The sequence below is a fragment of the Marmota marmota genome, unplaced genomic scaffold, assembly GCF_001458135.2.
Source record: "Marmota marmota marmota unplaced genomic scaffold, marMar, whole genome shotgun sequence".
Classification (NCBI taxonomy): domain Eukaryota; kingdom Metazoa; phylum Chordata; class Mammalia; order Rodentia; family Sciuridae; genus Marmota; species Marmota marmota.
The window spans coordinates 20544911-20569555 of record NW_025999842.1 but is presented as its reverse complement, the minus strand read 5'-3'; the positions used below and the strand labels follow the sequence as shown (position 1 = coordinate 20569555).

At 36.9% G+C, this 24645-nt stretch overlaps 1 protein-coding gene across 5 annotated transcripts in view; it reads left to right on the top strand.

Moving 5' to 3' along the window:
- Positions 1 to 22979, top strand: part of Sim1 (SIM bHLH transcription factor 1) — an 81868-nt gene extending 58889 nt beyond the window's left edge. For 3 of the 5 annotated variants that reach the window (XM_015498299.2, XM_048814170.1, XM_048814208.1), the window contains exons 11-12: positions 6522 to 6921; positions 9272 to 15203. In XM_015498299.2, the coding sequence (XP_015353785.1) occupies positions 6522 to 6921; positions 9272 to 10002 (1131 nt within the window). In that variant the 3' untranslated portion in view covers positions 10003 to 15203. Of the gene's footprint in view, positions 1 to 6521; positions 6922 to 9271; positions 15204 to 22879 lie in introns of those variants that run through there. The other 2 variants (XR_007351640.1, XR_007351582.1) reach the window with 2 other exon arrangements.
- Positions 22980 to 24645: the final 1666 nt, after the last annotated feature.

Genomic DNA, 24645 nt, shown 5'->3' with positions numbered 1-24645 from the left:
TTAAACTCACTTTACTTGGCTTATACTGAGGATGGTGTGTGAGTCTGATGTGATAGTCTCTCTCCATTTCTTCTTCCATCTCCTATGGTTTCTGTTTTATGTAGATGGTATTCCTGTGTTATTTGATGCACTGATAGTTATAACAGACTTTCATAGTGAATTGTGGCTTTTAGCAAAAATATTATACAGCCTTAGAAGGAAATTTTGACACATGCTGCAGCATGGGTGGACCTCGAGGATATTATGCTAAGTGAAATAAGTCAGTCACAAAGACAAGTAGTGTGTGTTTGCACCTACATGAGATACCAAGAATAGTCAAATTTGTAGAGATAGAAAGTAGAATGTGGTTGACAGAGACTGAAGAGAGGGGAATTAGGAGTTACTGTTTAATGGGTATGGAGTTCAGTTTTTTAAAATACGTATGGTGGTAATGGTTGCACAGAATTGTGAGTGTATTTAATGCCATTGAACTGTACACTGAAAAATAGGTAAGATGGTAAATTTTACTCATTTAAAAATATATTTTTAAAATAAAAAATAAAGACCTGGAATTAACAGGGTGGGGAGCTACCATTGATATTCATATCAGATTTTGGTATGAATACAGTTTTCATTTCTTTGGGATAAATGCCCAGGGTTGCGTATGGTAATTGTACATTTAGGTTTTTAAGAGGCTGAACAACTGTACAGAGCGGTCATGCCATTTAAATGTTTCTACCAGCATTGTATGAGTTATCTAGTTTCCCTGCATCTTGGCCAGCATTTGGTATTGTCACTACTTTTTATATATTAGCCAACCTTGTAGGTGTGTTGTGATCTTTTATTGTGGCTTTAATTTGCATCTGCCTAGTCACAAGATTCTTGAACATCTTTTCATGTGATTATTACCATCTGTATATTCTGTCTGGTAAATGCTGCTTCATATATCTTTTACCTTTTAAAAAATTTTTGAGTTTGGGGAGCTATTTATATATTCTATATATTTAGTTCTTTGTTGAATATGTGATTTGTAAGTGTTTTCTTCCTGTCTGTAGCTTATTTTTTCATCCTCTGAACAGGGTCTTTTGCAAAGCAAAAAAATGTTTAATTTCAATCAAGTTCAATTTGTTTATTTTTTTCCTATTATGGATTATGTTTTTGTTGTCAAGTCTCACAACTATTTACCTAGCCTTAAATCTTGAAAATTTCCCTGTTATTTTCTAAAAATATTTATATTATGCTTTATATTTAGGTCTGTGATCCTTTTGAATTATTTTAAAATAACCACTAGTGTTGAAAAGCCTAAATTTTCTTCATTGAATTGTCAAAAATAGGTTGGGAATATTTGTGTGGGTCTCTATTCTGGCTTCTGTATTCTGTTCTGTTGATCTGCTTATGTTTCTCCATGAATATCACATGGTCTTCATTATAGTAGCTACATAGTAAGTTTTGAAGTTGAGTGGACAGATTCTCTTTCTTCATTCTTCTTTTATAAATAGTATTAACAATTCTAATTCCTTTGCCTTCTATATAAATGTTGTGCTTATACCAAAATGTTTTCAAATCTCCTCTTAACCTCTTTCTCATCCTTTTAATTTCTATAATTTTTATTCTCTTAGAAGTTTTCTAGTCTTTCTTCAATTTTTCTTATTTAAAAACTTTCATTTATATCTGTTCTCTTTTTCATGACTTGAAATTTACTCTTCACTTATTTTCTTTGTTTGAGTTTGGTCAGTTTTTGTTGCATGTGCTTTTCTGTTTTTTTTTTTTTTTTGAGGTGGTAGGGTTTTGTATGGTTTGGTTTGTTTTTCAGTGTAAAGAATCAAACCAGAGCAAGTGCCCTGTGGTGGGTTTTTTGGGTCCACTGTTTAGTTTTTAAAATTTCCGATTCCAGATTCCAGTCATGTGTATGTTTGTGTTTATGTGCATGTGTATATCTCCAAATGCTTGTTGAGGGCATTTAATTCAATTTCAAGTGTTGTCTTACAGTTTTGTTTTTCACAGTTAGCTATTTTATGAGGACTTTTATTAGCTGAGGTGGTTTTTTAAAAATATTTTTTAGTTGTAGATGGACATAATACCTTTATTTTATTTATTTATTTTTATGTGGTGGTGAGAATCGAAGCGCATGGCCTCACATGTGCTAGGCAAGCACTCTGCCACTGAGCTACAGCCCCAGGCTTAGCTGAGGTGTTTGCATTTCTATTTTCTTGTTTTCCTCTTACAGGGGGTTTATATTTAGTTTTTAAAATTTTTTATTTGTTCTTCTTAGATAGACATGACAGTATATTTTGACACATTATACATATGTGTAGTATAACTCCCATTCTGTGGTTGTACATGTTGTGGAGTTACACTGCTCATGTATTCATACATGAACAGAGGAGTTCAATTCATTCTACTGTCTCCTACAGGGTTTTATGTGAAGTTTAATTTTTCCCCTATTCTTTAGCATTTCATGGACTGTGGTGCTATTTCAAGAACACTCTTGGGACTGGGATTGTGGCTCCTTGGTACAGCGCTTGCCTAGCACGAGTGAGGCTCTGGACTTGATCCTCAGCACAACATAAAAAGAAATAAATAAAAGCATTGTGTCCATATACAACGAACATTTTTTTTCCTGTCAGTTTGTAACATACATAATTTTTTTTGAATGGATGATGGTGTGGTGGGAGGGGGAAGGTAAAAGGCTAGGATTAACCTGTCCTGTACTTTACATTTTTCATGTCTATTGAATCTTCACCTCTCCCTCTTCCTTCTTTCCTTTCACTGGTGTCCCTGAAGAACAAATTTATTAGACTCACATGGAGATGACATTTTTTAATGGCTACCACTTTGGATTTTGTTTTGAGACCCTTCCCTATGGCCACCAAATACTGACATATTCATATTCTGGCATTTAATGTACTTTTTTTTCTTAGAGTGATTTGTCTAGTTTTGTGTATGTCCTAAGCTCTTTTTTCCTTCTAGAGTCTGTTAAACCTTCCCTCACTCTACATCCAAAGGTTCATAGTAATTAATTTTTGACTTTTAATTTTTTAATTTATAAGAAATTGGAAGTTTGTTATATTTTCTGACTTCTAGTCATGCCGATAGTTTGGGTCCTGTGGCTTAGTCTGTGCTTCTTAATCATCTTAATGATGACCTTAACGATTTTGAAAGAAGCCAGGTGTGGTGGTTCATGCCTGTACTACCAGAGGCTCATGAGGCTGAGGCAGGAGGATGGCAAATTCAAGCCAGCCTCAGCAACTTAGCAAGCACTTGTCTCAAGATAAAAAATAAAAAGGGCTGGGAGTGTTTTTCAGTGGTTAAGCACCCTTGGGTTCAATCCCAAGTGTCCCCCCCCCCACAAAAAATTCTTTTTAAAGGAGAATGTATGAACAAATTCAGATTCAAATGATTGTTATCATCCTTCATACTCAGAATTATGAGTATCCTTCATACTCTTGAAAGTAATACTTTATTGACCAAACATATCATGTAACTCCTAATAAACTGTGTCATAATGGGATACTTGGGGGTAAATTGGAAATATAATAAAATTATCACTTACATCATAGATTTATTGTAACCAAGACTATAAAAATTCTCTGACTTAAGTTATAGTTCTCAATAATGATCTTTAAATAAGTGAAATAGAGGGACAGACATAGAAATCATGATTCAACACTGGAAAAAATAATTATTGTGTCAAATAGAACATTAGAGCTAAAAAAAGTTAGAGAAAGTCTAATTTAACCTAATATAACATTTTATAGACAAGGTTAAGAAGGATGAAGCAATTTTCCCAAGGCTACTCTGGAAGTTATGCTAGGGGCAGACCTGGAAACAAATTCTCATGGCTACCTGTCTCTAATACCTCTTCCCTTAAATGGCCCTAACTCTTGTTCAGTTCTTCATGGGTTAGTATCATCATAATCTTTTTCCTGTTCAAAGAAACTAAATCACTTGCCTAAGAGCTTGAATGTAGTAAATGGCATCAGTAGACTTGAGGCCGACTGGGACTCTTCTTACGTAGCATTCATTCTTTACTCTGCACTCTCTGTGTATATATTGGCTGTCTTCCCCTCTTTTCTCCAACATTTAATGAACACCTGAAATGTTTCAGTCCAAATAATGGGGTTAAAGAGTTTTCAACAAGTTTACACCTAGTACAGTTCATTTTAAAGGGATAAATGTGGATCAGAATTTTGATGGTGTGTCCTGGTGCAAGTTCACAATTTTCCTAAAAAAAGAATTGACTGCTAGGCTTTTCCCCTGTAGCTTCAAAGCAATGTGAGGTCTTACCTAACGGAACCACCCAACTTCTGCCTGCTTGAATATCTCAGGGCAGTGTACTTCCTGTAGTTTCTGGGCTATTGACAAGAGGCTTATCCTTCAAATTCTCCTTTGGGTACTCTTGAAATGTGTACCTCATGTATGCCAAGGTTGCCTTATGTTGAATTTTCTTTGTGAGTGAAGGACAGAATGTTCTTCTTTGCTGCGCCAATAGCACTTTCCCATATACACTCAGGGAAAGCTTTTTCCCCTCTCAAAAGGGCTCAAAAGTCTTGACTAGAGTGCTTCAGAAATAGGCCTGGTTTATACTTTTATAAAAACAAGCAGAGCCTGGACAACTCCTTGCTTGGAATAGCTCTGAAGGTTGAGTTTCTCTGAGGTAAGCAGATGAGTGGAGTAACCAAAGGACATATGTATAGCATTTGGATCCCCACTTAGTGAGGCCAGAGTGCCATCTCTTGCTTCTGTGAAAGTGAAGGTGGCATCTTGCAGAAAGAGGCTGGTTTTCACTGGGAAAAAAGGCTGATAGTATGTGGAAGGTGTGATACAGGGAACTAAAACTCAGGAAGCTTCAATTAAAAATGGTAATGAGGAAATATTTAACCTGGAATTTGTATAGCATTCTGTCCTGAGCATGCTATATTCATTAGTATGCTTTGGAGTATTCCAAGAAGAACCTATGTATCTCATGTTTCTAGCCCTAAGAGCTCTCAGCTGAGTTGCCTGTTCTCATTGAGGTGGGAAGAGTCAGGGGTCTTCCTTCTGCTCAGAATAGGCCTAATAGGAAGTGAAGAGTTTGCCTTATACTTCAAAGACCTCATCATACTGAAACTTGTTCAATTAGCATGTAATGCGGGCAGAACCGTGTAGCCTATGGCTTTTCCCTCTCCCCACGCAATGCCACATACATCCATACCTCTTTCTTCCAGGTTAAGAAAATGTATAATGGACTTATATTTTGGTTCCAGGAACTATAAAGCTTTCAGCCCCATAACTATATGTCTCTTTAATATTGGATCCTGTTTTCCTCTCCTCTTTCTTCAACAGTGCTTTATCTCAAGTGTAAAATTGAGGTTTGGAGTGTAGGCTTTGAGACCAGCTAGACCAGGGGGTGGCTGTGGCATCTTATTAAAATTCTCAGAGATGTAGTTTCCTCATCTACTAAATAGAGCTAATTAATAGCTCTATTAGAGTGGTTAGGGGGATTAAATGGTGTGATGCATATGGAATGATCAGCATATTACCAGGCACAGTAAGCTCTCAATAAATGGCATCTATTATTATCACAGCTGGAGAGCTCTAAGTCGTGCCTAGAATCGTGTTTGGCATTAGAAAACCAAACATTGAAAGGAATTATATTACCAATTTTATTGGTTCACGAAGGCCTTCAAATGGAGCATACTTCCTAGGGAGATCTGGAGGGCATTTTACCTTTTCTTTGAACACCTCCAGATAATTTAGTAGTAGGTGGGCTGTATATTCTCAATAAGGACAATGGAACCCATAGGTTGTTTTCTTATTTTGATGATCCTTAGGTATTGGAGTTTCACTTTAGAAAGAAACATATCCTAGTGAATAAACCCAGTTTATATGGGACAAGACTTTTCAAAAGTTATATTGTAATTAAATTAGGTAAGCATTAACTGCTCTACCATGTACCCAGCAAAGTATTCAGAGTAAATAGTCTAGTATGAAGACTAAGATTCAGCACGTTGGTGCTTTGAACTTTAATTTTGTTTTTTCCTAATTAAGAAATGTAGAAAAGTGAAGAGTAACAATATATGGAGGCTTCTTGGGATTTTTTTTTTTCTTTTTTGGTGGCAATGCCATTTGGATAGTGATGAAGAACTTGGGTTTGAATTTTGATTCTGTTACCTGCTAAACCCGTGGCTTTGGGCAAATCGTTTTCCCTCTTTGGATCTTAGCTCCTCTATATATATACAGTGAGGTGCTGATATTGCCATTAAAGTGTTACCAGAACTACCTGAGATTATTCACATGAAGCACTTCGGGCAGTACCTAGGAAGGACTTCAGTCGCTGTTTGTTATTATTTTTATGTCCTTTCAGCAGCCAGAAGGATTTTCTATGAAGGCATCACTAAACTAATCATGCGATGCCAAGTTAGTGGTGCCCAGCAGCGGTGCTAGTGACTCAGGCCAATAAGATCTTAGGGGTGTTTGCAGAAACAAAGACTGTTTTTGTTTGTTTGTTTGTTTAAACGACTTTATTTTTGAAATGGCTCTTCTCCACTTCTCGGTCTCAGTATTCGGGATTTCACAACGAAAGATCGGAATCCGACCACGACAGCCAGTGGGGCGGCAGTCCCCTGACCGACACAGCCTCCCCGCAGCTCTTGGACCCGGACCGGCCCGGCTCGCAGCACGACGCGTCCTGCGCCTACAGGCAGTTTTCGGACCGCAGCGCTCTCTGCTACGGCTTCACGCTCGATCACTCCAGGCTGGTGGAGGAGAGGCATTTCCATACCCAGGCCTGCGAGGGAGGCCGGTGTGAGGCAGGCAGGTACTTCCTGGGAACGCCGCAGGCCGGGAGGGAGCCCTGGTGGGGCTCTCGCGCAGCCCTGCCCCTGACCAAGGCCTCCCCCGAGAGCAGAGAAGCCTATGAGAACAGCATGCCTCACATCGCTTCGGTCCACAGGATCCACGGTAAGAGCAGTGGGAAGGACTTCCCAGCCCAGCATGAGGCTCCAGGGCAGATTTATAGATGTTAGGTGTGACACTGGAGTGACCCACCCAAATGTTTTCTCTTTTGATTGCCATGTCAGAAACTCACATGAGTGAGGTTTAAAACCAAGTTTACTCAGTTAAATGTATTAATTTTGGTAATGTTTGAAGACTATATTTATGACTTGTGGGAAAAAATGATTTCCATTTTAAAAACCATAAAGTATAGAATTCAAGTTAAAGGGAGTTATTGAGCATATTGAATTTGTAGTATGTATACATGCCAATTTCTCAAGTATTATTTTCCTCTGATTCCCTATGTTTCAAAAGTGGACTTCAGTAGTCCATAGGCTCATTCAGTTTGAGCAATGTTTTTCAGTGAGGGCACTATTGATAGCTGGAGAGACCGATCTTTGTTTTATGAACTATCATTCATATAGCTGTTCATCCTCGTTGGACATTAAGTGCCAATAACTGCCCAAACTTCTCCCATCATTATGACAACCACAGTGCCGCTTTTGATTAAGGATGGAGTGCCAGATAGAAACTACTGAGATTTTCATCTTTGGATTATTATGTAGCTTTATGAACACACGGAGTTGAGCATTTTAGTTAAAGCTTTGATTGTTGGTAATGCTTTTCTGTGTTAATTGTAAAGTATATTAGTTAAGCATAGCTTACTCTGTCCATTCCAAGTTTGGTTCCAGGAAGATCTTTGAAGAAGTTGGCCAGGAATGGTGGAACATACCTATAATCCCAGATACTCAGGAGGCTGATACAGGAGAATCACAAGTTTGAGGCCAGCCTCATCAATTTAAGAGATCCTAAGCAGCTTAGGGAGACCTGTCTCAAAAAATAAAAAGGGCTGGGGATGTGGCTTCAGTGGTTCAGTGGTAAAGTGCCCCTGGGTTCAGTCCCCAGTACAAACAAAATAAAAGACACCCAACAAAGCCCTATTTAATTAAGTCATTGACATTAGGATTGATCTGAAGGCTCTGATATTACTCTTCTTGTCCTTAGGATGAGAAATGTACTACACAATGTTGTCCCCATCCATAAAGTCTGTCATATACCTCAAGGCACTGAAGGCCTTCTATGAGTTATTTTGTTTCTATTCTTGCTTTTAAATTTTTCTGCTTTTACTTTGAGTAAACAACTTGTACTGAACCAAGGAACGTTTTGGTAGTCTGGTAATGGAAACCCAGGGCAAAGAGCAATTGCTTGTTAAAGAAAGGAGTGAAGTGAAAATCCTGGTTTAACCTACATAGTCTGGAAGGAAATATTAGAAATAAAATAAGGAGAAAAGAGGGAAGGAAAGCAGTGAATAGTGTAATCTAGGGCTTCTTTGCTGTGTTTAGCAGCTTACAGTTCTCAGATGTCCCTACCTGATTTTTTTCTTGCTTTTTATATTGTCTTTAGACATTTTTGAAAATAATTTGGTTTATGGAATTTATTTTGGAAGCACTATTCCTCCATCTTAGATCTCTGTCTTGGATTTAAAATAGGCTTTTATTAAAATTGCTAATATTTACTTATTCTTTACCTTATTCCAGAAGCAATCTAAAATTCTTCACTTTCCTTATGATGACCTCTGAAGCTGAGATGTTAACTCCTATGTTTGTTAAAATAGTACCTTCATGTATGATCTAGACAAGATATAGCTACATCTATATCTACCTATGCATATATATACATATATACATACATATGAATATACATTTTAACCTTCAGTTGTCTAAAAATGATCAGTAGGTCTTTACTGTAACCCTATTGCAGATACATTGAGCAATATTAATTTTAATTTATTAATTAAATTAATTAAATCTTAATTTTCAATTTTCAGTGATTCATTTAGAGAATAGTTCAGCTTATGTTACTATCCTCCTCAAACTCAATTCAAAGCATTTTGTAAGCATCAATCTAACATTGCCATTGCTCTAGAAAACAGCATAAATCAAATTCTATGTATCTTCTTTTTATTATTTGCAATTGGGAAGGTTCAATGACGTGTATAAATGAATATGAACACACTTTACTATTTCACTAATTGTCCTTCACAATCCATGAACAAGGTTTATCTTATAAGAAAATTGTTATAAGCTTCACCTGTGCTTAAAATCCGATGATTTTATACGAATCCAGTATACATATGACTTCCAGGACTATAAGTTGATGCTCTGGCATGCAGGCCTGTGTCTGTTTCAAATATTGTTACATATATTAAAAATGAAAGATACAAGTTTGCTTTTAATAGGAAAAGAAATACACTTAATTAAAAAAAATTGGTGAGTCTTGAGACTATTTTTACTATTTTACTTTTTCTGATTTCTAGGGCGAGGTCATTGGGATGAAGATAGTGTGGTCAGTTCTCCAGATCCTGGGTCAGCCAGTGAATCAGGTGATCGATATCGTACTGAACAGTATCAAAGCAGCCCCCACGAACCTAGCAAAATTGAAACTCTGATAAGAGCCACCCAGCAAATGATTAAAGAAGAAGAAAACAGATTGCAGCTACGGAAAGCACCCCCTGACCAATTGGCTTCCATTAATGGAGCTGGGAAAAAACACTCTCTCTGTTTTGCAAACTACCAACAGCCCCCACCAACAGGCGAAGTTTGTCATGGCTCTGCTCTTTCCAATACTTCACCATGTGACCACCTCCAACAGAGAGAGGGAAAGATGCTGAGCCCCCATGAAAATGACTATGACAACAGTCCCACTGCACTGTCTCGGATAAGTAGTCCCAATTCTGATCGCATTTCGAAATCCAGTTTGATCCTAGCTAAAGACTATCTACATTCGGATATGTCTCCTCATCAGACAGCAGGAGACCATCCTGCTGTCTCTCCAAACTGCTTTGGCTCTCACCGCCAGTATTTTGATAAGCATGCGTACACATTAACTGGATATGCCCTGGAGCACTTATGTGACAGTGAAACCATTAGAAACTATTCCTTGGGCTGTAATGGCTCACACTTTGATGTAACTTCCCATCTAAGGATGCAGCCCGATCCAGCACAAGGACACAAGGGAACATCTGTTATAATAACCAATGGAAGCTGATGTTTTTCTAAAATATTTTTTTCTTCAAGGGTCTCTGAAGCATATTTATAGTTTAATGCCCCATTACCAGCATTTACTATGCCACAGATTGTTAGAGGATAATTTAAGTTACTGGGTATTTGACATGTGTTTCTGCAAAATCAAAGAAAACATAGCATTCATGGTTATACACAGATAATGGAGCTGAAGTCAATACAAAAATTGCCCCTCTAATTATTTGGGAACCAGAATAGATACATTTTGAATAGAAAAATACTCATGTAAATCAAGTAAGCATATAGACCACATCAAAGGGCTGATGAATTGACAATACTGTATTGTGATGATCCAGTGAAACTCATAGCCACAGACCACCATTCACAAACTGTTGTGTCTACTTTACATGTAGAACTAGAGAATATACACCACAAATATACCAAAATGGGTAATTCCCCTAATTCTACCACATCAAGCTTCTGAAAGAAATTTTCAATCCCAAAATAACCAGAAAGAAAGAGATACATCTTGTAAACTGATTTCTTTGTGGTTTCAAACCAGTCAGCTCATTTAGTTCAGGCATAAATTAGAGAAGTGGTTCTGTCTGTAGTGCAAGAATGAGTTTTCACCTGGTATCCATTAGAAGCAATCAGGAAGTGGTGATTTTTCACCTTGCTTTTGAGTTAGACAAGGACCAGGATTGCGCTGACATAGCAGTACAGGTTTTTCTAAGTAACGGCATTGAGATGTAGGGAGGCACATCAAAAACGTGGTGTGCTCAATTGGAAGTAGTTTAGTGAAGATGGAAAGGCCAGAGGCAGAGCAGAATGAAATTATATCTCAAAACAAACAACTTAAGGCTCAGAATAGTTAAACCTCATATTTGGGGCTTGCTTATGAAACCAACCAAATAAAAAATTCAAACCAATTCAACAAGAAAAAAGGCTGATAAGTGCCAAAATAACTGAGGAAAACCAGTGAAGTGCTACATGACAGCGGTCTAAGTGTTTGAAAGCATTTCAAAGCACAGATGTGCCAATGTGTCAGCATGTGGAAAACCTCAGGAGAGAATCTAAGATGAAAGCTTAGGCAGATAGACAAGTGGTTAAAAGGGCCAGAAAAGTACTCTGACTGAAGGCATAGGCACAAATACTCGTTTTCCTTATTATTTGTAAACAACAAAAACAGTAAACTTGCCTTCACCTCTGTGTGGGTAGTAGAAAGACCAGTGGACTAGATGCAGAGATCTCTGGGTTTGGGTTCTGAGCCCGCCTGTAACTTAATTTTGTGACCACAATTGCATTCCTCACCATGCCTGAGGCCTTGTGTCCTGGTCTGTAAGGCAGTTTCAGTGTCCCATGATCCTGTGGTTCACTGAGACAGCAGAACGGAAATTATGAAGTAGTTAACTCTCTGCTGTGAGTTTTCAGGACTGATCATTCTGGCTTTTCTGCACACATGCAGAGGCCTAGAAGCTTTGTGACTTAAGCAGGTATGTGGGCTCTCTGGTGCAGGTTTTTTCTTAGATTCAGTCAAAATGTAGATGGTAGAAATTTATTAAAGGGAAGAAATATAGTAAGATTTTTAAAAATGCACTTATCTCTAGTATTCAAAGCAAAGTGACAGAAGTGATTAGAAAAGTTTCCTAGGTAATATTTCATAGAAGTCTCATGCATTTAACTCTTGCCAAATTCTAGGAGGGGAATATACTGAAAGAACTCATAAGTTCGAAAACAGAACATGACATTGGACACTCAGGGATTAGAACTATATTTTCATCATTTAATACAGTTATTTGGCTGTCCATTGGTTGGTGACAATCTGTATAATAATTTGAGAGACAAATACTGAGTCGTTTGTACATGAGAGAAGAGGCTACATGAAATTATATAACTATTTCTTGGATATGACAGCAACATTGGCCAATGTAAATGAAAAAAAAGTGTGAGAAAAGTAGTGATTGTCATATACACTTTAAAAATGTTCAAAGTACAATAAAAGTTAAATTCAGAGCTATATAAGAAAAAACATTCAGTAATTTCGAGAAAGTTATTTTGAGAAGCCCCTGGAATAGTTAAAATGGATTATGATTAATTTGCATGTGAAATAAGGATTTAGGAATGCTAAAGGTTTTGCAGAATTCTGTAGGATACATGTTTCAAAGAAACAAATATCTGGAAAATGTGGCAGGTTTTGGAAAGGAAAATCTATACAGATGGATTCTACTGATGGATAGATATATGGTTTATCAGATGAGTCAAGGACAGATACTGTCGGAGAAATGGCTACTTAAGAACCAAGGAAAATGAACAGATGCTAATGAAAAGATTGTCATCACAGGAATTGCAGTTGAATTTTTATATGGAGGATAATTGATTAGTGGAAGGAATAAATTATGAACTGAACAGATAGGGGGTAATCATGAGGAATCATGCTCCTTAAAATTATATGACCAATTTTTTAAAAGGAAGACAGAATTAACTAAATTACATTTTGATTGAATTTTGGGGTAGATTAGCCCAGTTTTAAATACATAACCATCTATTTAATTTCTTGAAAGATAATTTTATAGTAGCAGTTTTTTTACATTACATATAACAACTTATAGGCTCATAGTATTATATGACTTTCATTTGTTGCAATATGGCATGATTATTATAAAAATGATCCAAAGTAAGCTGACATTTTCTGACAAGGCAACTTTTTATTATTGACATGCATATGTACAAATGTGTTTGTAATCTACATTATTTTGTTCTATGTAGGAACATATTTCCCTATAAGGAAGATGTCATCTGTGTCACTGAAAAACATGGGGTGTAAAATGAATATGTTCCCCATAATGAATCAGTTAAAATTGAAATTAAATTGGCTTTAGTTTTAATCCTTGATTTCTATAACTTTGCTACAATGCTGAAAACCATGAAATTTGATTGAAATAGAGAAGGATTTTTTAAAATATCATTTTGGGGAATTTATAAACATGTGCTATTCTAATTATATAGCTACAGTATGAAACAATTCATTAGATGGTGCAAAGCTTATGCTTTATAGTGACAGCAAGAATATCTTTATTGCCCATTTTACCTGTTTTTGAGCAATTAAAAAATCTCAGTAACCAAAGAGATAAATGAGTATTTCCCCAATCTTTCTTGGGGGAAAATTCTGTTAAAATTATTGTTGAGAATATATGATGTGTTATTTTTGGATGCATAAGATTAAGGTCACAGCCTCTACAGGTCAGACATTAGATATGCTTCAGCTCCGAGAGTCTTTTTGATGTAATGTGTTGAATCTAATGTTCTAGATTTTCTAATTGCCTGATACAAGATGATGTAATAGTGCTGATGTGACATTCAAAATGAGACAGGATGCAATAAATGATTTGCCTTCAGCATTTATACAGAAAAACCACTTACTATTTCCTGATTGTATTTCACAGAGCTAAAGTATTTCCACTGGGTACTGTTCTTAATTCTCTCTACACCCTGCTGCCACATGCTGCCTTTGGGCAGAGAATCCCACTTAAAATGAGCTTTAATGGGATCTTCTAGAAAAGGATGACAAGCTCCATTTTTCTTGCTTTCTTTCTTTTTATGTAAGGCGAGGATTGATTCTAATGCAAGATTATTTGGAAAATATGCATAGATATTTTAAAATACAATGAAAGACTTCCGCCCCCAAGATCTAGACAAACTAAGTGTGATAGAAGGTCGTATAGCTAAAGAGACACTCTGAATACAGATTTGATATTGTAAGGCTCTCTCCTCTCTCTTTCTTTGAAGAGCATGACATTACTAAGCTATTCAGTGCAATCTATTAGCACTAGTTATAATTGGGAGTGACAGAGTGAATGCTGATATTTGGAAAACTGAATATCTGACCATTTTGGGTCACTAACCTTGTCTAGTGAAATAACTTACACTTTAATACAGTCCTTCTGATGTAAAAAGTTAAAATACCCAGATCTGGCTCCCTAGTTCACTCAAACCATAGATGTAGACATATATTCTATTTTCTTAATGACTTAATAAAGAATGTAAATCCTGCCGTTCTCCAAATAAGTGACTCAACTTTCATGTAAATGTCAAGGTTTTGTGAATAGGGGTTTAAGTTTAAGCAAAATCTATTGGGTAGTTCTTACTGTGAAACATATTGTGGATAAAACATCATTCCAAATTTTAAATGAGGATAAAACAGCTGTGGACACATGCAGAAGTTATCATACATAGAAAATGTTCTTGGGGGAAAAGTTTTGTGTGGTGCTCATTTTTTGTGCACAAAGGTTGTACGGGTAGTGCTTAATCTCAAAAGGTGAGATTGTTCTCATTTCCAAATAGGTGTTTGCTCAGAGTTCTATTTCTAAGACTGTAAGCAGAAAGAACACACACACACACACACACATACAGGGTTCTATTGCTTAAAACTGTATGCAGAAATGATACACACCACAGAGAGAAAAGTATTATTTATCATCACCTTGGGTGTTCAAAATGTGCCATATCCAATTATGTGTGTGTATATGTGTGTCTCTCTATATATCCATATATATACATGTATGTTTACATATACATGTATATATATGATGGTTCACACAAGAAATCCTGATTGATAATTTTAAACCAAATGTTTGTAATTTTATTTATTGCAATTTTGATTTTGCTGCATGAGAGACTTGGCTTTCATAACCCTATATGGGAGGAATTTATCCCAATTTGCTGATTTGGTAGGCATTTAATCACAGTTAAATTTATACTCAATAGTCCTGATGTGTTTACATTTTGAAAGAAATGAAATTGGCATGGAAAAATTTTAGAAGTACTGTAATTTGTTTTCTGTTTTTTCCCCCTGAAGGAAACTATTTCAAAAAAATGAAATATATGAGTAGGCACTTCAAAAAAGACGAAATATTTTGTTTGTTTTTGACTGACATGCTATAAAAAGGATTATATTTGTGAGAAGATACTGATTGCCACTATTCCAAATACCATCTTGCAATGCATAGTTTTTAGTGATATTGTAGTATAAAGCTGTAATTTGAACTTTTACTTTGGAATGTAAAGTAGAAAATATTAGCTATGTCAATGATATCTTGCAAAGTGTTCCCATTTATAATTATTTATATTGTAAATAGCTTTCTGAAGTAAATTTGAAGTTAATGTGCATAAAATGTATTTATTATGTGGGGAATTTTTTTTGTTTTAAAATATAGTTACCAATATGCAGTTTGAGTCTGAATTATTCATTGAAAGAAAAATTCTCTATAGGATAACAGAGTGTCATTTGTAAGCAAGAAGACTGTAAAGAAACTTCAGCTCTAGATTCTGTTGGAATAGGTACTCCACCCCCATAGACACACAGATGTACACATATACACATTGTGCACACATGAGAAACTGAAGAATAGAAGCTCACATGTATGCCCAGTAAATATTAAGTAATAGGCGTGATTTTAATTAGACACTGGAGGAAGGTTTTTCAGTGTTCCATCAGGACATTTTCAGCGATCTTCTTTCTCCACTTTGCTAAATAAAGTAAAAAATTTGAAGGTACATGTTAATATTTTTAATGCCTATGGGAAATGAAAACCTATAATATTGAGATGATTTAGTTTGCTTTCATTCAAAAGCATATTTAAAATATCTCCAGAATAATTTTTGATCTGAAGTTCAAGATATGTTTAAAATTCAAAATTAGGGATTAAAGTCAGACAAAAATATATTTCTAGGAAGTTCTTTTTTAAACATTTTCATAGTGCCCCTTAGGTATTTCATTTTTTTTTTCTTCCAGGAATTTGTGATTTACCGTGGTATGTTCTAGATATTTCCATGGGCTGATCAACACACTTACACAGTATCTTTTAATTCAATATAAATGTTATTTGTATTTCATAAAGCTTTTTTACGAAGCTGAACAAAATACCAGAAATATCATCATTACTATTATAGTATTTATCAGATGTTTTCCAGCATATTTCTTTAAGATACTTGTTTTAGTACTTCTGTTTCTGAAAATAAAATTGTTTTCATCTACTTTATTTTTCAAAATAATTGCACTTCTGATTTAATCCAAATTATTTATTGAATATTGTGCGGTCAGCCTTTCTTTTTTTTTATATTTTTATTATTATTTTTTACATGATGGTAGAGAGTATGTTTTGAGATATCATACATATGTAAAATAAATATAACTTGTTCCAATTGGGACCCCATTATTGTGGTTGTACAAGATATGGAGTTACATTGATCATGTACTTATACATGATAGGAAAAATATGTCTAATTCATTCTATTCTCTTTCCTATTGCCATCTCCCCTCCCTTCCCTTCATTTCCCTTTGTCTAGTCTAATGAACTTCTAATCTTTCCCTCTCTTCTTGTGGGTTAACATCCACATATCAGAGAGAACATTCTGCCTTTGGTGTTTTGGGACTGGCTTATTTCACTTACTATGATATTCTCCATTTCCCAGAAAATGCCATAATTGCATTCTTCCTTATGGCTGAGTAGTATTCTATTGTGTATATATACTACATTTTATGTGTCCATTCATCTGTTGTAGGGTACCTAGATTGGTTCCATAGCTTGGCTATTGGGAATTGAGCTGCTATAAACATTGAAGTGGATGTATCACTGTAGAATGCTTATTTTAAGTCCTTAGGGTATAAACTGAGGAGTGGGATTACTGGGTCAAATGGTGGTTTATTTCCAAGTTTTCTAAGGAATATCCATAGTGCTTTCTAGAGGGGTTACATCAATTAGCAATGTACATGTGAACCTCTTTCTCCACATCCTTGCCAACATTTATTGTTGCTTGTAGTCTTGATTATTGCCATTCTGACTGGAGTGAGATGAATCTCAATGTAGTTTTGATTTGCATTTCTCTAATTGCTAGAGATGTTGAATATTTTTTCATATATTTTTTGACTATTTGTGTTTTTTCTTCTGTGAAGTGCCTGTTCAGTTCCTTTGCCCATTTATTGATTGGATTATTATTATTATTATTATTATTATTTTTATTTTTATTTTTTGGGGTGTTAAGTTTTTTTGAGTTCTTTGTATACCCTGGAGATTAATGCTCTGTCTGAGGTGCTGGTGGTAAAGATTTTCTCCAATTCTGTAGGCTATCTGTTCACATTCTTGATTGTTTCCTTTGGTGTGAAGAAACTTAGTTTGATACCATCTCATTTATTGATTCTTGATTTTATTTCTTGCATGTTGGTAGTCTTGTTGAGGAAGTCAGTTCCTAAGCTGGCATGGTAGAGTGTTGGGTCTATTTTTCTTCTAATAGGCACAGAGTCTCTGGTCTAGTGTCTAAGTCCTTGATCCACTTTGAGTTGAGTTTTGTGCAGGGTGAGAGACAGAGATTCAATTTCATTCTACTACATATGGATTTACGGTTTTCCCCCAGCACCATTTGTTGAAGAGGCTATCTTTTCTCCAATGTTTGTTTATTGTGCTTTTGTCTAGTATGAGATAACTATATTTATGTGGGTTTGACTCTGACTTCTAAACTGTTCCATTTGTCTTTATGTCTGTTTATGTATCAATACCACACCACTTTTGTTATTATAGCTCTGTAGTATAATTTAAGGTCTGGTATTGTGATGCCTCCTGCTTCACTTTTCTCACTAAGTATTGCTTTGACTATTTTGGGCCTTTTATTTATTTTCAGTACTGCTTTTTCTATTTCTATGAAGAAAGTTATTGGAAATTTAATAGGAAATGCATTAAATCTGTATAGTGCATTTGGTAGTATGGCCATTTTGACAATATAAATTATTCCTATCCCAAAACATGAGAGATCTTTCTATCTTCTTAGGTCTTCTTCAATTTCTTTCTTTCGCATTTTGTATTTTTCATTGTAGAGGTGTTTCACGTCTTTTGTTAGACTGCTTCCCAAATATTTTTTTTTAAGGCTACTGTGAATGGGATTGTTATACTGATTTCTCTTTCAGCTGATTCATCATTGGTGTATAGGAATGCAACTGATTCGTGGGTGTTAATTTTATATCCTGCTACTTTGCTAAATTCATCTATGAATTCTAGAAGCTTTACTAGTCAGCCTTTCATCACTATAAAATATACCCAAGATATTCAACTTATAAAGAGAAAAGGTTTATATTGGCTTAATTTTTGAGGTTTTAGTCCATGATTGGTTGGCCCCATTGCTTTGGGCCTGTGGTGAGGAGTATACAGTGTAGCAAAGCTGCTCACCTCATGACCAGGAAGTGAAAAAGTTAAAGAGGAAGGGGATAGAATTCCACTGTTCCTTTCATGGCATCTCCCCAATGACCAGAAGACATTCCACTAGGCCCCATCTCTTAAGGGTTCTGCTGCTTCCTGACAGCACTGAGCTGGGGGCTAAGCTTTTAATACATAAGTCTTCTGGGTATAATCAAGATCCAAACCATAGCAAATATTAATATGTGTTCCAAATGGGATAGGGACCTAAATTTTTTCTCATTGCAGAGTGTTTTAAAAATACACATACAATAGGCCTTTGATTTCTCTTGTGTGCTTTGAAAATGTAAATTCCTTAGACAATTATAAAAATGATAAGCATTTACCATCATGGGTCAAACACTGAGTCAAGATCAGCATAGAAATCAGAGTAGGGAGACTCACCTTCCACCAAAAAGAGAGATTCCAAAATTTCTATTTTATTATTGAGAAGACTGAGGATCAGAGTGGTTAAGTAACAGTCACAGAGCTGACAAGTGGTAGAGGTGAAATTTGAACTCGTACAGGTTTGTATTAGCTTTTTTTTTTTTTTTTTTTGGTGGCTATTACCAAAAGACCTGTCAAGAACAGTTACAGAAGGAAAAGTTTATTTGGGGCTCATGGTTTCAGAGATCTCAGTCCATTGAAGACTAGCTCCATTCCTTGGGGCTTAAGGTGAGGCAGAACATCATGGCAGAAGAGAAAAGTGTGGTGGAGGAAAGTGGCTTTGTACATTGCACCAAGAAAGAGATTTAAGCTAGCAGGTTTTTACACTACTTACCTGCATCGATCAGTCATACCTGTTCCTTATTTAAATACCGGAATCTGCTATATAGTTGACCTTGNGAGAGAGAGAGAGAGAGAGAGAGAGAGAGAGAGAGAGAGAGAGAGAAAGAGGGAACTTCACTCAACAACAAGAACAAAATATATACCCCAAAGGCATGCCCTCAGTGACCCTTTCCTCCCACCATAACCTATAGGCCTATAGTTACTACCTAGTTATTTTAAATCAGGAAATTAATGCACTGAATAGGTTAAGCATCTCATAACCCAAAGATTTCAGCTCTAAGCTTTCTTGCATTGTCTCACACATTGCTGAGAGCCATAGCTAAGTAAGAATGATGCATGGCAATTTCTTTGTCAGCCTACCCCATGTTGCTTAGAGGGAGGACTTTCCATTGTGGAAATGGGCTTACCTTGGACCCAGGTCATTTGCAGTGACTTTGCATGAAAGGTGACCTTGCTCAAGGACCAGGGTGGATCCGGGTTTAGGGCGGATGGGGGTTTAGGGCGATCAGGGTTTAGGGCGGTTCCAGGTTTAAGGTGATTCCTGCTGGGAATAGGGCGTATCCTGCTGCCTCAGGTGCCTGCCCCGCTCCTTGAGTTCCCGTTGAGTTCTCGCGGGATTCAGAGAGTATTTAGGATGTAGAGTGCCGGTGGATTTTCCCAGAACGTGCGTGTAGAGTGCTGGTGAGAGTTTTGGGAATAAAGAATTGCTGTTTGAATCTACAAGTCTATGAGTGGTTCGTGATTTTGTGGCCAACCAGACTGCGGCAACACATGAGATTTTGAGGGACACCACACCTCTAAACCATAATATAGATTTACCCTAAAATTTTACCTGCTTCATTCTGGTTTCTTTACATAGTAATAATAATCTTAATAATAATAGGAATAATAATAATAATGAGGAGGAGGAAGAAAACATTGTCCAAATGGTGGTTGCATAAAACAGATCACTAAATCCAAATGGGGGTTCCATTAGTCCCACATATACTCTTAGGGCTGTGGTTGCTATTTTTCCATTCTTAAGCTGATGATCATTCTCAAGAGAGCCAGGCCTCTAACCCACATGTTGTCTTCTTGCTGAATGAGTATTCTGATGTTTCTTTTATACAAGCATGATAACAAGACAAAATATTCTAACAGGTTACCTATTTGATGTTTTTTTGGAAGTATTTTCAATTAACAAAATGTAAAGGATTTACATAGTAATTGAAACCATATACCCAACATTTTCAGTTTATGAGTAATACAGAAGTATTACTTTTTCATGATAGTCATTAAATGATTCTGTTTTGTTTCATGGAAAACTTTCTTTCCTCTTTGGATAAAAGCCAACCAAAACTCACTCAACCAAGAATCAAGACCTATAAGCAGCCACTACACTAAGGACTTGATTTTGAGGGTATTCTGCAGACAGATCACAGGAGGCTGTTGCAACTACCATATCATGTGCTTTCTTTATTTGAATGGAAGCTGCCTGCAAGTTATCTGAGTGGAAGGCTGACCTTCAGAACACAGATGATTCCTACAAGCAATGGCATGTGCCTGCTGGGATCAGTCTGTCTTTGGCTGCCTTGGGGATCATGGCAACTTATGGATGCCAGGAATCAAGGCAGCCTTCCAGGCTTGTGTACCCGTCCATGGCCGCTGGTCTCTGCCTTCCTGTCAGGTGGGTTGACCCTCTATTGTACTTCTTGGCCTTTTCATATTTATGCTTTGCAATTTAGTATGTGTTGTATTTATCAACGGAATTAGATTGGAGGAGGGGGAGAAATGTAAAACATCCTCTGCTTTTGGAGTTTGTAAATAATCTCTGCTTTTTTCAGCTTCCCCCCAAGGTTATGCTCCTGTGTAGGGAAGAATTCTATATGGGAATCTTACTTGGGTGCCATCTAAGTAAACCTGAAAGGGAAACTTGGCAGTATCTCTAAAGCCATAAGGAGATCATTGTCAGTTTCTGGTGAGGATTTTCTCATAGCTTTGTTTGGTGTGTGTGTGTGTGCACGCACGCGTGCACACACATACACAAAACCCCAAAGAGTCTTTTATGGATAAGGTTTCCCAGGTCCATATGGGAATATGTAATTGAAATCTAATATGAAAAGAAATCACCTATATAGTAATTGAACATAATTATTTAGCGTATTTCTGCATTTCCAGTTTGCAGTTCCAGCCCTGTGTTAGTCACATGCTCCATTAGTTATGCCAGACAGTGCTTGTCCACGGTGCCGTGGTAGGCCTATTTTTTTAATTTAAAAGATCAGAGGCATATTTTAATGTACATTTATAATTATGTTTCATAATTAAAGATGTCTGATTGCTAAGAAATTTGTTCAGGTTGGGGATAAGAAAGAGATTTAAGCTAGCAGGTTTTTACACTACTTACCTGCATCGATCAGTCATACCTGTTCCTTATTTAAATACCGGAATCTGCTATATAGTTGACCTTGACACAATACGAAAATATGTAGGAGGTGTCTTTTTTCAATGCTTGTTTATTTATTTTTTAAGAAAGTACCTTTTCATGCAAGACACAGAACGTCTAGGTTTTGAAATCTGTTTTCCTTCCATGGTCACTTCTATACCACTCATCCACTCATTGTCTCCAAAAGATAATGAGATAGCTTATAATTCTGCTACTCTTTTATGCCTCCTTTGGCTGCTTTATGGCCAGCTTCCTCCTGTGGAGGTTTTATGTCATGTTCCATTGCCCCCAATTTTTACCTTTTCCCTTAGATCCCCCAAATTGCAGACATTATGTTATTTTACTTCAGGGATCATCTCTAAATTATAAGAAATATAACATGTTAACATGATGATGGCAACTCTCACAGCTACCAAAATTAACCACTTGTCATCTAATATGTGGCAATTTTTAAGAGGATTGAGATCAGGCATGATATTTTCTCCTTATGGATTAATCTTCGTGCCTCTCTTGGACAGTCCCAGTTCTTCCATAGTTCTCTTCACACCTCCTTTCATTTTTGACTCCTTTCAGTTTCTTCCCAGATTTTTAGATACACACTGTTATGCTGACATGGACTTTTGCACATGCACACACTATCAGAGAAGCTGAGTCATTGGGCCTCACTGCTGAGCTACTCTTGGTCCAAATCATTTCAGCAGTTGCTTTGAATCTTGAGTTGCCTCCTAGCTGAGAACTGTGTGTTTATGTCCTTGCCTTCCTGAAATAATTTGTTATCTCTTCCTACCATTAAAAATATGCCTTTATTCTTCTCTTGTCTTTTCTACCTACTTGTCTCTTGGAGGGTGACTTTACGTTCCAAGAGTAATTTCTCTTCCTGTGACACTGATCCACTGACATCATTAATTGTCCCTTTCTTTTCTCTCCTCACTGGTTCCTTTGTTTCTATTTCTGGATGTGTGTCAGTCTTTTAATAACATCAATGTTTATAGCAGCATAATTCACAATAGTCAAGCTAAGGAGCCAACCTAGGTGCCCTTCAGCAGATGATCAGATAAAGAAAATGGACTATTACTCAGCCATAAAGAAGAATGACTTTTTGGGCTGGGGATGTGGCTCAAGCGGTAGTGCGCTCGCCTAGCATGAGCAGGGTGCTGGGTTTGATCCTCAGCATCACATAAAAATAAAATAAAGATGTTGTGTCCACCGAAAACTAAAAAATAAATATTAAAAAAATTCTCTCTCTCTCTCTTAAAAAAAACGACTTTATGACATTTACCAGTAAATGGATGCATCTGGATACTATCATGCTAAGTGAAATAAGCCAGTCCCCAAAAGCCAGAGGTCAAATGTTTTCTCTGATATGCAAAAGCTAATCCTAAATAAGGGTGTGTGGGGGAGAGATAAAAAAAAGAATAGAAGAAAGATGGAGTAGAGAAAGGGAAATAAAGGAAGGGAGGTGGGATGAGATAGGGAAAGAGTGGAATGACTCTTAACCTAATATTTCTATGTACACTGTGAATATAGCACACTGAATCTCACCATCATGTACACCGACAAGACACTAATGAAAAAAAAACTGTAAATAAAAAGCAGAAAGACCAGTAGAGGGGAGGAAACAGGGAGAGGGAGGAAGGGAGCAGAAGAAGTGCTGGGGACTGAACTAGAACAAGTTATATCTCAAGCTTTTATAATTATATCAAATACATCCTATTGTCAAGTATAAATAAAAAGAACCAGTAAAGAAAAGCAAAACACAACAAAACAAAAGAAGTGGTACAAAAATCCAACTAGGTCACAAACTGCCATCCTTTCTCTCTGCCTAGTATTACTGAGATTTTGTGTTTTTGCTATGAGACAGTTCACTATTTCCTCTTTTACACATGTTGCCAATCTTCTAAGCTACAATTTTTCTAAAATATTCCTTTTATGATAATGTCCTCTCTTGCACAAGCAATTGGAAACTCCTTATTATCTTTGAAATAGCATCTTGACTCATTTGGTATTCAAGTGGTTCTGCAATCTGGCATCTACCCACTCCTCTGAAATGCATTCACTCTTGCCTTATTGCATTATTGTCTTGGGGAGGTGGTTTGTGTATGTGCTTAGATGCCCTCAGCCCTAGATTTGAATCCAGTTCTGCTACTTGCTGCAGATATGACCTCGGGAATTCTGGTTTGGTTTTTCCTTGTGTGAAATGGGGATGCCAAGAACTCAGATGCTGCTTCCATCCTCCAGCGAGGGAGAACCTGTGGAGCCTCAGCATACAGCAAGTGATCAGTGGATTTTAATTCTTAGTGTTATGGGCTTCTAAGAACATGGACATGCAGTTTTCTACTTCCCCTTTACTCGTTCAGTCAGCATTTAAACACCTGTTAAGAGTGTCCGGGTACCAACACTCAGCCAGCCACTGACACTGCAGACAAAAAGCACAGGACTGATTGCCTCTGCCTGAGAAGCTCAGGGTTGGAGAGGTGGTGAGGGAGAATCTGGATGCCCTTGACTCTTCCTTCACTCTCCTAGACGCTGCTCCTGGTTTGAAGCCCTCCTCTTGTGGCCTCTCCTTGACTGACCCCTACTCTCTGCCTCAGAACTCACTTTTTTTCCTGAACTCCAAATGTTCTTGCTAATATGACAACTGCTCCTTCATGATCTCTAGGGTGTTCAAGCTCTTTCATTAGCAGCTAAGGTCCTCAATGCAGGGACTATTCCCTCCCTCAACTCATACCTGCAGCCTCTGCTCCAAGAACAATGTCTGGCACGTGACAGGAACATGATAAATTTGTGTCAGATGAGTGATTAGATTCTCCCTTACAAATGGTGGTGTATTTCAGGTTATTTTGTCTTGGTCTGTGGTTAACATTGTAGAGTTTCCTGTGGCTTGTGCTACCCAAATAATACTGTGGATCCTATATGCATTAGTATAGCTTCTTCATGTTTTTTTTGGGGGGGGGAATGGTGAAGAAGGAGGGTTGCAAGTTCTTTTCAACATTCTGATTTTAAGACATGAATGGTAGTGACTGAGTATCATCCATGTTCATGATTTTGCCTACTGTTTGTTTAGTAAAGGAGGTGACGGTGATGTATTGACACAGTGCCTGGCTTATGATCAATATGAACATCTTTGTGTTCTACCTTCCCTCCCCTCTCAAACCACCTTTTCCCTAATTTCCCCCCTAAATCTCAGCATTTCTGATGCACAGTCTTTATTTCACAAAGTTGAATTACATGATCA